This window comes from Ptiloglossa arizonensis, chromosome 13 (genome assembly GCF_051014685.1).
Source record: "Ptiloglossa arizonensis isolate GNS036 chromosome 13, iyPtiAriz1_principal, whole genome shotgun sequence".
Lineage (NCBI taxonomy): Eukaryota > Metazoa > Arthropoda > Insecta > Hymenoptera > Colletidae > Ptiloglossa > Ptiloglossa arizonensis.
The window spans coordinates 13,457,598-13,471,640 of NC_135060.1; the positions used below are offsets into that span (position 1 = coordinate 13,457,598).

At 43.1% G+C, this 14,043-nt stretch overlaps 1 protein-coding gene across 22 annotated transcripts in view; it reads right to left on the bottom strand.

Annotated features, from left to right (window-relative positions):
- Positions 1–14,043, bottom strand: part of LOC143153680 (protein muscleblind) — a 648,624-nt gene that overhangs the window by 495,749 nt on the left and 138,832 nt on the right. Inside the window, exon 4 of one of the 22 annotated variants that reach the window (XM_076325123.1) lies at positions 11,849–11,888. The exons of 20 other annotated variants lie outside the window; for them this stretch is intronic. In XM_076325123.1, the coding sequence (XP_076181238.1) occupies positions 11,849–11,888 (40 nt within the window). Of the gene's footprint in view, positions 1–5,812; positions 11,889–14,043 lie in introns of those variants that run through there. One more of the 22 variants, XM_076325116.1, reaches the window with a different exon arrangement.

Consider the following 14,043-nt stretch of genomic DNA (forward strand, 5'->3'; position numbering starts at 1 on the left):
ACAATTTTTAATAACTACGAAGAACAAACGGATCGAAGCGATTCGTATCCTTCGTAAGTGTTTGTAAATAATCGTTAAGATCGTGCATAAAATACGATGCTTCCGATCGAAAATGGAACAAACTCGTTTCCGAGCGACATAATCGAGACCGTTTTTCGAAAGCAAGGTAGGTAGCGATTTTTATCTCCAATCGAGGTCACGGATACAAAGTCGTTTGTTTTCATTGAAAAAACTTCACCGTTGGTGATACTCGGGGTAAGATGTAAAGAAAAAGATACAATCGTTTCTATTTTCCTCGATAAAATTCGACGAACGTTTTCGTTATTTCAATTCGGTACAAAAATTGTCGCTCGAAAGCGGGAGTTACCGTACCGACTGAATTCGATCGAAGGCTAACTTGTTTTACGACCAAAATGCTCCAAATGCTGTAAAAATTATAAAAATAGACGACCGACGGTACTCGTAAATCGATTTGTCCTTTCCTCGTTTAACTTCTATGATTCACTTGTGCGACCCGAGACAAATAGGAATATATTCACCATTGGTAGTTACAGCGTTAAATCTTTCAGCGAAACTCGCGCACGATTCGACGGACAAGGGAAAATAGCGTCGGGAAATTAACCCGTAGAAGCCGTTGTCGCGCGACGTTTCGTCGAATCGTTTCGAATAACGATAATTCGATCGAAACCACGGTATCGGATAAAACGATTCCCAATTTTGCTCACCCTAACCGTCGAAAACTTGCTCCCGACTTAACGAAGGAACGTTTCAAGTGCCGTCGTCCAGAGATACCACGAGCCGCGATTAAAGAGTTCGTCATCCAGGAGAGTACGGTGGTCCGGCGACAATTTGACGTGCAAAACTTCAATTTCCCGTAAACTCGACGTCCCTCGTAACTTTATTGTCGCGGAGAGTGCTGACGAATGGGGGAACGCTAGAGGGAAGCGAGCGAAGAAGGAAGTCGGAGGAGGGACAGGGCGAGGCGGGGTTAGGGAACGAGGACGAAGCAAAAAGAAAGACCACCTCGAACGGTGGTCGCTCGTTCTCTTACAGTTCCAGAGTTGGCTACGGGGGTAAGGGGTGGAGGGTTTGGCAAGCACGAGTCTAAAATTCTGTCACGTACGCGTCATAAGTCCTTCGCGCCTTTAAGTAAGAAGTAACACCGTACCGGCGTCACTCTTCCCGTATACCACGGCTATGTCCGTAGACCCTAAGTACTTTGGACTTGGTCTATAACTACGTATGTACAAGCGAGCTCAGGGGCGCTCTTCGAGCTACGGAACGAGCCTGTTGGCGGTTGAATGCCTACAGAAGTTCTGGAGCACGTTGGGACAATAATTACAACGGCATTGTTCTTGAGATTGCCGCAACTGGTACGATGTTCCATCCACCGTCTTGCCACGAAAACGAGAACGTTGGATGGTCGAAGAGAAAAATGTTCACCGCGCGATTCGATTCTCCGTTTACGGTGACCGAGGTATACTTCTCGTTTCGACACAGCCACACTTCCAATCCCGAGGAAGATTCGACTCTCGTCCGAGAATCGGTGGCGATTCGTTCGATACCGGTCCTCTCCGAAGCGGTTGTGCCCCGAGCGACGGGGTCTAAAATTCTGTCACGTTCCCCTCGTAAGTCCTTCGCGCCTTTAAGTAAGAAGTAACGCCGCGCCTCTTCACGTACGACCGTACGAGTACTCGAGTTCGTAAGTACTCTAGGCTTGATGGAACACGGTTACACCTCCGCGTTGCTCCCAGGCGGAGGCTTTGGCGCAACGAGAAGTCGGTCCCGGCGATGGTGACCGACGCCAGAGGTTCCTGGGGAGACTCGGTAGAGGTTGGCAGAGGTCGGTGGAGAGGTCGGTGGAGAGGTCGTGGGGTGGGTTCGGCAGCGCCTTACGACGGAGTTCACTTGACGAGGAGGTGGTGTGCGACGGTCAGGCGTGGCCGGCATACCAAATCCGCGGGGTATTCTGGTCATGTAGCAGGTACCGGGGTCCTAGCTTTTCGAGGGAGATGCTTCTCCTTCTCCATCCAACGGCCCTGTTTTACTCGTTCGCAAGCTAGCGACTCGCCAACGGGGCGACGGGGAGAGTATTAATTGGCTTACGAGGCGACACTCATTAGCACTTTGAGTACGAGGGGCTGCGCGCGGAAAGGGGCCGGGACACCCTCCGAAGGCGTTATTCGAGACTGTCCCCGCGTCACGCGCCTTACTCTAGATTCTGCCCTCTCTTTCCACCCGACACCTCGCCGTTCGTTTCTCGCTTTAATCTTCCCTTCGAGGAAATTGTCACTTGTCGCCTCGAAATTGTCACAATTCGTCTCGTTTCGACGCCGCGTGTAGGAAATTAAGTAACGCGATAATAACACCGGCGTCTCGACACTTAACCGTACGACCAAGAACGTTTTCGCGTGCCGTCGGCCAGTTCCGTGCGGTTTCAGCCGCCTCGAGGAACATTAGCTACGGGGAGAAAAAACTTTGAATACGAATTCGCGAAACCGCGGGAACGATCAAGGGGGTACGAACCGCTCCGAGACGTCAAGAAAGGAGTGAATTTTCCAAATCATTTTTCTACCTAGTTACTAAACGAAAAATGTACTCTTCTTCGGAGAATAGAAATATGACTTTCAGCTTCGTTTTACAATTTTGCAAAAGTAAAAATTGTACCAAGTTATTCGCTATTTTCAGAGACCCTTCTGGTGAAACATTTTTCGTTGGCAGTCTCGGTTGACAAGAACACGGAGCTTCGAAAGAAAAAAATGTCGATTCATAAACTACAGACAATTATCTAAAATGTAACGTACGATTTTTCGAAAATTTTAATAATCGTGGAAATGGTCGTAGTTCGAAGAAATAACGATCGTTTTGATTACAAAAGAAAAAAAAAAAGTACGACTTTAAACGTTTATAAAAAATTAAATAATTAACGTATTTAAAAAATCGTCCGCTACGTTGTACGATAGAGCAGAAAGTCTATGCGGAAAGTCTTTATAAAATTTGACGTAAATCGAATACGTAGTTTCGGAGATTTCGCGTCGACCGGGTTGAAAAATATAGTTTCGAGAAAAACGTAAAACGAGTTTATTTATCGCTGCAACATCGCTAAATGTTTAAATTTCGAAGTATCTTCTCGACGTAACATTCTACGCGCTGCAAACTTTAAGAAAACGAGGAAAACAAATTTTATTTCTTCGACTCGTCAGCACGGTATCCTCTTCTCAACGCTTCGACCGCCATTTTCTATCCAAATAGCCCGGTTCGCCGTTATTGCGTTCGTTGTACAGAGTGCTACCGAAAGGAGTCGAATCTACGCGAAAAACTAAGTCGAAAACGCAGAGCGACGTTTTTCCCCCGCGAAGCTTCATTTTCGAATAAATCGATGTTAAATATTCATGGAGTACGATACGATCTCGTTCGTGGTCACGTTCGAAGCGTATCGATCTGCCGATTCGAATCGCTGTTCCGATTTCTTACTTCGGATACTACGGGATAAACATCGAGATAAAATTACTCCTCGAATCGGATACGATAACGAGCCGTGACATTGGTACGTATTTATAAACTCGAACGAAGAGAATAATACAGTTCAGCATCTATAGTTATTCGAAAGTCCACGAATCTATAATTTTTCGAAAATAAAGCTCCGTATCCAGAAATGTCGTTCTACGTTTTCGAATTATTCTTTTGCGCAGAATCACCCTCTAGCTCGCAACAACAGTTCGGTAACGTTCCGTATACGTTTACAAAATGCGACTCGCAAACGTGCACGCATGCGTCCACGAGACTACGAAAATAATTAAAATAATTATCGGGGAGCATGTCCTAGGATACACGATGAAATTAAATTAAAAGAAATAACTATAGAGTACTGTATTTTACTTTGTACTTTATTTCTCAGGAAGGTGTATCGTTCTAGCTAGAATCTTACGCAGCTCGAGACAAAACTCAAGTGCAAAAGGTATTGGATGCAGTTTGCCTGGGTCCCTTAATTCTTATTTACAGTGCGAAGTGAACAATTTCGACGCATAGTTCGACCTCGTCTGTATTTCTCCCAAGAGATGAATTTTTGTACATAAATACGTTTACACGTATTTTATTTTCAACAACGATCATTCTTGACCGAACGAATACGGTGTTTAAAATATTTCACATTTCCTGCGCAAAGTGATCGAAGCATGATCGAGCGCACAGTTCTCAACGCGTGACGAGATTCCGGTACTCGTTCACGAATCGAAACTTTCCGATCGACGCCTACTCGCTTCGACGACTATTTATTACTTTCGTGTATTCCATCTTCATCGCCGAAAGAAGCACAAAACGATGAGAAATCGTTAACGACACTCTCTTTTTTTCCAACTCGCCCCAAGTGGTTTCCGTCCGTTCGTTATCTCGAGACACCCTTTTACAGGAGATAAGTACATCCATCGATGCAAATCGATCGTGCAGAAGAACGGTGCAAGGTTCGCGATCGATTCACGATGGCGCGCGACGAATGTTCCAGTTTTCCCGCGGTAACGGGAAATACGTAGCCCGATTTCCTCCGAGACGATTTCTTTCTGTTCTAACGTTTCCCCCTTACGTTCGTGCGCTATGTAGATCACGTTCGTCCGGGTCCACCAAATTGCATTTCGATTCACGGACCGGCCGATATTATGTAAAGTATCCGGGCGTAATGCCGATCGGCATTTCCACCGGAAAATATAGCAGCAGTTGGTTTGTGGGAATGAGACAGGATTGTGGACGCTGGATATTTCGTGGTTCCCGTGGATTTGCACTGCTGCGGTCGACCCGATACTCCGAACTCTCAGTAGATCCAATTTGATCGGAAGACCGCAGCGTCTACGACCGACCTTGTATAGAAACGGACAATGTGTGTACACTATGCACGAGATTACCCCTCTTTCTCTTCACCGAGCTGATTCGCTTACTCTCGTTTCTGGCTCCACGCTCTGTCGCGTAGCTCGCGCGGGGTCCCAGCCTGCTCCCGTAGACAATGTTGCTCGATAGGGTATTGTTCCATCGCGGTCTTCTGCTATACGAGCCACGGCCCCGGTTGCATTACCGACGTCGTCGTCGTCGTCGTCCTCGCTACCTCCTACCCTCGTCTACAATTTGCACCCTCGTCGAACCTCCACCGAGCGCGTCTATCTCCGCGCGATAGGTTTCGCAGGTGAAGGAGACAGTCAGTGTTTCTGTGTCGTCAAACGCAGCCCCCGATACGCGTCAATTCGTCGCGCATCGATGTTTCGTCTACACACGCGCGCGCCTCCGCGCATTATGGTAAACTACGAAGAATTTAACGAGAACGAAAACGCTTCTCGAGCTTCGTTACGTTCATTCGTGCAAAACGTTCTCGATCGCGATGTTTTTTCTCGACACGATTAAACGGGAAAACAATTTTAGTAACGGTTTTCCGTTTCGGCTCTTCTTTTTTTTAGACGCGTTGTCAGGAAATACGAACGTTCGATTCATCGAAGTCGATAGGTTGAGTGTAAATTATCGAGAAAAATGATCGGACCGTATTCGAAAACTCGTGTCTACGAACGACATTCGTGGTCATCGTTTACATTTTTATTACCGTTGAAAGACAACGATACACATTGTCGCGTTGTGTCTCCGACGTTTGGAACCTTGACGACAGTGGGGTCAAATATAAACATTTGAGAGCTGCAACGGGCTACCGTTTCCTCTTTTGACTCTCGGACAGAACGGGTCCTTAATTAACACAAATTCTATCCTTAATTAAATTACTGTTTCGCTAAATACGTGTAAACTGTGTGTTTTTTAACCTTAAATCTACAAGAATTGCAATATCGATTGAGCGTTGTCACGCATTCTTGTCGTATATTCTTCATATACCCGCCTATTTGTCACGATTTTTACCTAGAACGATAACAAAATCTTGAACTTTGTTTTTATTTTTGTTTGCAATTTCGTTATATTTGCGAGGAAATAGAACAATGTACGCGAGAAAAAAATAATAACGATGAACGTTTATTGCATCTAAATGCGAACACAAAGGGGCTAAGGGTACCCGGTAATCCTGGGTGACGATATCGTACAAAAGCTCGGGTCCACGCGTCGGGGAGAGAGAATTTCATAAATGTTGTTATCGTAGGGTAAAATCGACACAAAGGTAACACAGATGAAATGGAATTTATAACGAAGCGTTCACTTTTCTTATCCATCGGTATTACCCGCGGGTTAGATAATTTAGTTCTCCGGTAATGTTGCAATTATATCGCGTTTCGTTCGTTCGTACATTCTTCGCAGTTATTCTGCAACAACTCCCTCGAATATCTTCTAATTGCCAACGTCTTTCGTTCAACCCATACGGAGGAGAAAAGTTTCTCCGCAATGCAGTTGTCTATTGACCCTAGGGTATATCGCATCGGGGAGTTCGTATACCCCGTTCTATTAAACTGCTTTTTTCACACTTCTCGAACACGCGCTTCGAACGCTATCGAACGAGAAGCAGAATTTCTATACGCGAGCTGTTTCACGATCTATCGTTTCGATGTCGATATTTCTTAAAGAACAACAACGATTACAAGCAACCCCGATTGTTACGAATAACGACAGGGTCAGCTGGACTCTGGTAATGTACCTATCTACGAAGCAAGAAGTACGATATTACGGTACCGTAACCTTGTGGATTAGAAGTCATCGTGGTTCAAAGAGCTACGATCGACCAGCTATATCGTAGAGATTCTTATAATGCTCTGTACGATTTCTCTCGGTACATACGATTCTAATCGCTGTAACTATAAACAACTTATCGATGCGTTTTCCTCTAATCGCATAAACTACCACGATTTACATCTTGGATAACGTTACTTGTAAAGTAATCGCGGTTATTTCTTTCTGCGTATAATCTCGTCAAGCGAGCCGACCGAGATAATTACGAGACACCTATCGCGTGTCTGTAACTTGTGGAAGTTTTGTTCCGTTTTCCAATTTTTGTGTCTTTCTCTCGTTTCACGTGTGTTTAATTTTTCATCGCCGTAAATAAATTCTCAAAAATAAAGACCCGTACGTGGATCGAAACGTAAAATAATCGCGGTTATTTCTTTTCGCGTACAATCTCGTTAAACGAACCAACGAAGATAATTACGAGACACGTATCGCGCGTTTCGAAAACGTGCAATTTCGTCGAAAAATCAACTTGTGGAAGTTTTGTTCCGTTTTTTCAATTGTTGTGCCTTTCTCTCGTTTCGCGCGTGTTTAATTTTTAATCACCGTAAATAAATCCCCCGAAAGAGGACCCGCACGTGGATGGGAAGGTCGAGTCAATTGCGCGATACCGATTCAATGAACGGCTCTGGGGAGTCCATTAAAGATATTTTTGCGAAAGAGATAGAGAGAGGGAAAAATAAAATTACGTGGCCAAATTCGTATACAATGGTCGTTATAAAGGGGCACTGAGAGCGTTTTGAAATTGTTTCGCGCTGCTTGCGTTCGTTCCGCGCGTTCGTACGTTTCGCGGCAACGTGTCGCACGATTCCGTAACACAATTTCCGTAGGTTCGTAATATCGACGCGGCCGAAATTTCGTCGACCACGAGGGTGAGTTTGGAAATGACAGCGGCGACCGAAGACGCGTTAAGTTGATGAAGCATTGTCCACGCGATGACCGTTACGAGTAAGTGGTTCTAACTATCGATGCAGCTCCATCAGTGGCTGTGTTTCTCTTATTTTTGCCACGGGCATGATTCATCGTTATTTTAAATAACCCGGTCCGTCGCGAATAATACCGGAATAACGAACGCACACCGCGACGATTGATTCGCCGCGAGTCGATACTCGTTCTCGTCGGTGTGCGTTGCTTCTCGAACGCGAATGGTCCGCGTATGGAGATAATGCGCGCGATACAAGAACCGGCCGACCTTCGACGACGCGTTACAATCATCGATGACTCAAGAGGTAGTTTTCAATCGCGTTTACTTGCATTTTTATCCAAACCGTGACCGCGACTGGCAAAAGGAAAGCGAAACTTCGCGCGCGATAAATCCATCCCTCGAACTGTGTACTTTAATTTTCTTTCATTTATCGACAGTTTCGTCCGTAGAAATAATTATATTTTCAATAATATCGTTGCCACGTAATAGATCGTTCGATAAGTTTTGTCGTTCGATGAGAAATCGAGCTATCGGTTCGATCAACGTGTGCGAAGTTTCGCGTAGATCCGTCGACTCGTTCGTATATTTACGGTTGTTCGAACGTTGAAGGGTCGTAGTATTCTTTTACAATGGAAATAACGAAAAAACTTATCGAACAACCTAGTATAATATTACACGCGCGTTCGGTACGAATCGAGCGTCGAGGTAATAACATTACCGGACAATTAACATCATCGTTTTCGATACTTTCTCCTTTTACTTACTCTTCCGGAATTTATCTTTACTCGTACGATGGCAACGCTCTTTTTTATGTTTATTAATTTCTGCGAGCACCGTTTGTAAATAAGAGGGTCCTTGACAACGAGAGATCGTAATTAAGATTCTATTTTTGAGAAAATTTAACGCAAACTCTTCGAACCGGAAAGAAAATTAAATCTTCTTTTGTTTTGAAATTATTCCCGAGTGAATTACGAATTCGAATACTACTCACCGATCGACTCTTCGTATTTCATTTTCGCCGACGATTTTCTCTTTTTGAACCTCGATTATTTACTCCGACGTACGATTATGCAACAATATCTCTTGTATTTACGATGCGATTAAATTTCGTTTCAACTTTCCATCATTTTTTACCGAATCCAGTATTTACTTCAAAGCTGTATCACCGTTGTTGCGTCACCGTGTTCAAGGCGCCTTGTATCGATCTCGATCGTATTGTTTCTGTATACACTCGAGAGTTTATCCCGTCGGTGAATAAATAAATTATATCAGCGCGATACACCGTTCACAAACGGACGAGAACGCGCACGGATAACTTTCGTTTCGTCTCCTTGGAACTCGAAACAACGAGTACCTTTCAAATTCGATTCGCAGTCTTCGTTACCAAATTGTTCACGGTTGTTCGAAAAATGTTCGCGCTTTATCGTCCGGTCGCGTGTGGCCACGAGTAGAAAAGGGAAGAAAGAAAAGAAAAGAAAAGAAAAGAAAAGAAAGAAATTACAATAAAAACAGGGTTCCGCGCGAGAAATACGAGAACGTTCATAGCTTTCGAAGAATACATCGTCACGGACGATCGTAAATGTGTCTAGCGGCGTCCTTTCTCTCATATTTTTTTCAAGATCCCCACGACCGATGTACTCCTCCGCGAGTTAATCGTTTTGTCCTTTTCGAGCACGAAATATCGTGTGTTTAAGACTTTCGTTTATCCGCATCGCGGTTTACCCCCGTGTGGCGTCTACTGAAATATACAGGATTGGATAAAATCTCCTATTCCACGTAGGATGGCTATGACGAACATGTTACTCGGTGGAACAGGAGTTTCGAACATTACATATTGACGAGTCTGGAAGGTTTCGTGGCGAGGGAAGAAAGAAATAAGAAAGGCGGAGAAAGAAAAGCAACGGAGAAGAAAGTCGCTGGATTGGAGAGAATCTTCCGTAGTGCAACCACGTAGCCGCCGTTTGTCGATCGTACCGCAATAATTCCTTATTGCTCCTCCAACCCCTAACCTGACCCTAACCCTAACTCCTTCCCTTTCTTACCCCGACCCGTTTCGTCCTCTTTCGCGCGTCCAACCCCTGGTTCTCTGTCTTCCAGCGCGACGAGGAGCACTCTCCTTTCATCATCTTCAACTTCCGGAAGGAGTTTTCACAGACTAACGGGAAACTATTAAATCCAGCACGACCGGAGGATCAGTCAAACAAACCGATAACGCGATTCCTATGAACGCATAACGAGCCAGCTATTGAAACAGCTATCGCTTTTACCGTGCTACGTATTTTGTATTCCGTCCCAGTGGTTCCCAAACTCCGCGGAAATTTCACATTTTCCTGGAGGAACCACCGCGTACCGACCGTGCGAAATTGCTCGTTGCTAGGAGAAATAGATATTTCTTTTTCTTTTTTTTTCTTTTTTTCTTTTTTAATGTCGAGCGTAACGAGCCGCTCTGCGGAATAAATAGAACGGTATTTCTGGGAAAAACATTCGTTTCTTGTAGATGAAATTCGAAAAAAATATGTTTCTGGAATTTTGAGGTTAATTTTACAGACGCGAGCGGAAAAAGGCATATTAGACTCAACGTAGAAAAATCGTTCTCGCTGTTCAGGGTACATCGTCCGCGGTCTAATTGTTAATACAGATTTTCGTTATCGTTTTTTTTACTACACAAACGTGTTTACTCGCGGTTGAAACTTGCGTTTGGTTTATAAACACATCGTAGAATTTCGTTCGTGAACGCATACTGTTAAAAATGGAAAAAGCTCCCTGGAATACGGCGATTGTCGCGGAAAAATCGCAAGTAACTTGCAAACGAGGTGAACAATTCACGAAGGTTGCGCAAAACTAAATATGGGTGAAACCAAGTTGAGATTCAAACATCGAGTCGCTGTTCTCTCGTGGGATGGAAATTGAGAACCAACTCTAGGAAATTCTGCTCTACGATACTCGATTACAAAGTATTATATAAAAAAGACCAGCCAGCGAACAAATCCGAGACACGAATGAAATTCGATCGCCGGTTATCTCTCCAACTTGCCCGACTTTTGATAAAACAAGGAACGGGAACGAGATTCAGCGAGAGAATCGACGACGAGTATATCTCTGCGACAACTCGAGAGACGCTACCGTGGTTTACGAAAATTAATTCCCACTGACTTCGGTATAAATTGCAATCCCAATTGTAGGTTATCTCGCACGAATATAAGTTGCCCGTGAAAATTGAATTCCCGTCCTCTATAGCAATCTAATATCTCGAACGCTGAACACGAGTTAATAAATTAATTCGATAAGATCGTCCCTCGAAATCGTTCTAACAAATCGCACCCTCGAAAAGAGGACGTCTCAGCAGTTATGTATCGACGAAGAAGATCGTCCTGCTCCGAAGATGATATCTATTCCACGGTCTCGAGTGTACATTTTTTTTTTCTTCTTTCTTTCTCCCGACCATGATTTCTCGTAGATCTTAAACGGTGCTCGTAAATTAGGGCGGTTCCGAGACAATGGATCTGTCTACTACGAAAGCTCTTATGCAACCCACTCCCACGATGGGAAACTCATCCCAATTTACGATCGCGCAACTGACCTTATCTACCGCGGCATTACGAGTCGTCAGCTTCGAGTTATTTTTCGGATCGTAATCGAATTACTCCGGCTATTTAAAAAGCCGCCAACGGAGCGAAGAGCTGATCTAAGTGGCCAAGAAATGCGACCAATTGACCGTAGGCGAAAAATTCACATTAACCTCCCACGCAACGGAACGTCAATGACGCTAAATACGGAGAACGAGTGACATTGAATATAAATCGACTGCTTAACTGTGCCTGATTATTGTCATTTGCGCGTGCTCTTCGCATGTTATCGTTTCGTTGCATCGTAATAGAATGCGAATCGCGAGACAACGACGATGTCGTTCGTCTTTAACGAAACATCGTAACAAGAACAGACTTTAACGTATCGTACGCGTTGTTTGTCTCGTTCGACAAATAAATCATGTATAAAATAGCGAAACGAAACACGGTTCAACCTTGCGACGTAAGCGTTATTTGAATTACAAAATAATTTATTAACGTATTTTGCGGTTCTTCCTTCGAACTCTTGTCTCTTCTGTCCACTTTTACGTAAATGCAGTTTCGACGAATTTTCTAAACGATAAGACGTGTTTATACCGATGAACGTAAAATTAAACTACGTTTGTTACATCATAGATTAAGAACGGAGTTGTATTATACTTACAATTACGGGATGTTACAACGTGCAGCTGATATTGACTCACCTGTAATGCGAAAAGAAAGGTTTCGATTAGACAAGATGGACGAGTTGGAAGCGTATACACTGTTAGATTTAAAAGTAATTTTCGACCGTACTTCGCCTTTGCACAATTATTTAATTACTGTAATAATTCAGAATGTTTTTATACGCGTAAAGAAACGCAATACGGTATAATCAATTTTAGTATAACGTAAAATTCTTATATTCGCAAATTAATGTATACAACGATCTGTGTATTTACGATCTCTCGTATATGTGTTGCGTTAAATATTTTAAAAATTTCGCGCAACCAAATTGGTAATCACGATCGATCACGTAACACTCGTAAACTTTTATCGATATTGTTAATACCCGATAAAACGCGATTTCATAAATATGCCTACTCTTGTAGGCATACAACGGAATGTAAAATTAGAAACGTTCCATAATCAAGTATTCTTAAAATCTGAATTTTATCAGTTCGCATTCGAATACGTGTGTACGTTTTGGTTGAAGTATTACGTTAATAGACGTAACGAATGCTTAATCTTTTTGTTTCGACGATTGCATCGAGCACAAAAACAGGTCAACGACTCTTATTTCGCGGCTGTGACGCAAACATTCCACGGGTCAAAATTGACCCAGAGCTTGCCAGACCGGAGTCAAATACCAAAGGGATCGAAGTACTATCTGTTCGAGCAACGTTCGAGCTCTGTAAAAAAGAAAAAAAGAAAAAAACTACAACGCAAACGTGAGAAGATTGTTAAAACATTTTTCTGAATTCTGAAAATCTACAGAGCGTGTAGAGATTTTCCGACACTGTTCCCAAACGGTCCGTATACAGCGACGAACCTCGATCGTCGGACAGTATCGCGCAACGTTGCGTAACACGTTTCAGTGATTGCGCTTTCGTGTTCGTACTTGTACTCTTAACTCACAGTCGCGAGAATTTACGAAGAGAAAAAAGGCAGTTCAACGACAACGTGGGTATTCCTTATCGAAGCTTCGCATAGACGGGAAAAAACAGAACGTTTCTCGATTCGCGATATCTTATCGCGGTGAAACGATAATGCGCGATCGTGCGAAAAATGATAATCCTGTCACGATGGACGGAAACGAACAGGGCAACGGAGTCTTATAATCGCGAACCGATCGAACATTCGTCGGTTAAATGCTATTCAATTCGCGAGTGTATTCGACAAAATATACGACAAATTTCTTCGAATAAAACTATTCAATATTCGCACGTGGAGGCTCTAAATACGTACAAGTACAAATACAATAATTGCAGACAATCGAAAGTACGATTTATCAATCGAGAGATTCTATAGTCCGGAGAAAGAATATTTAATCGAGAGATTCTAAAGTCCGTAGAAAGAATATTCAATCGAAAGATCTACGATCTTGTTTTAGTTCATTCTCGATGGAAAACGAATCCTACTATCCGATAATAATTCAGGAACATATGGAAATGAAACGTTATTTTTCGAATACGAAGATTATCCCAACGTTCGTGTACGAATTTATACGTCAGTGTGTATGATATACTGTCGGTTGTTTACAAAAAAAGAAAATTCATGCTTCGATCGTGAAATTCTTCTCGTGTATTTATTAGCTATGCAAACCGAAAATTTTCACAATTGTTTTTCCATAAAAATTCGTATAAATCTGTCGCTTTTTAATCTCGTAGCGACGGTATCTAACGTCGACGAAGATACAGAGCTCGTCCATAGCCTCGACACAACCTGTAAATCTTCCTAGATATTTCAAAACTGTTATAGGATAAAAATAAGCTGTTCGAAGTACGAAATACTTTCCAGCGAGGTCGTACTTTCACATCGTTCCGCTTATTGCTGTCGTGTACTCGGAGAAATATATATATATATATACATATACACAAGTATATCTGTGTATACGGTTACACGTATATACACATTTTCAGCGCATGTAAGTAACGGCAATATTGTCATAGCCGGTAGAAATGTAGACAATAAAGTCGAAATATTAGCCGTTGGAATTACTAGTTAGGATTACGCTACAGAGCATAGCCAGTTGCGACGAAATAGATTTTCCTTCCTTTGTACGGACCGTCTGTATTTTCGTAAACTAAATTACCCGGTAATACGGTGAACTACGAGCGCGTTTCTCGACTTTTCGTTTTCTATGCTTTCCTTACATTT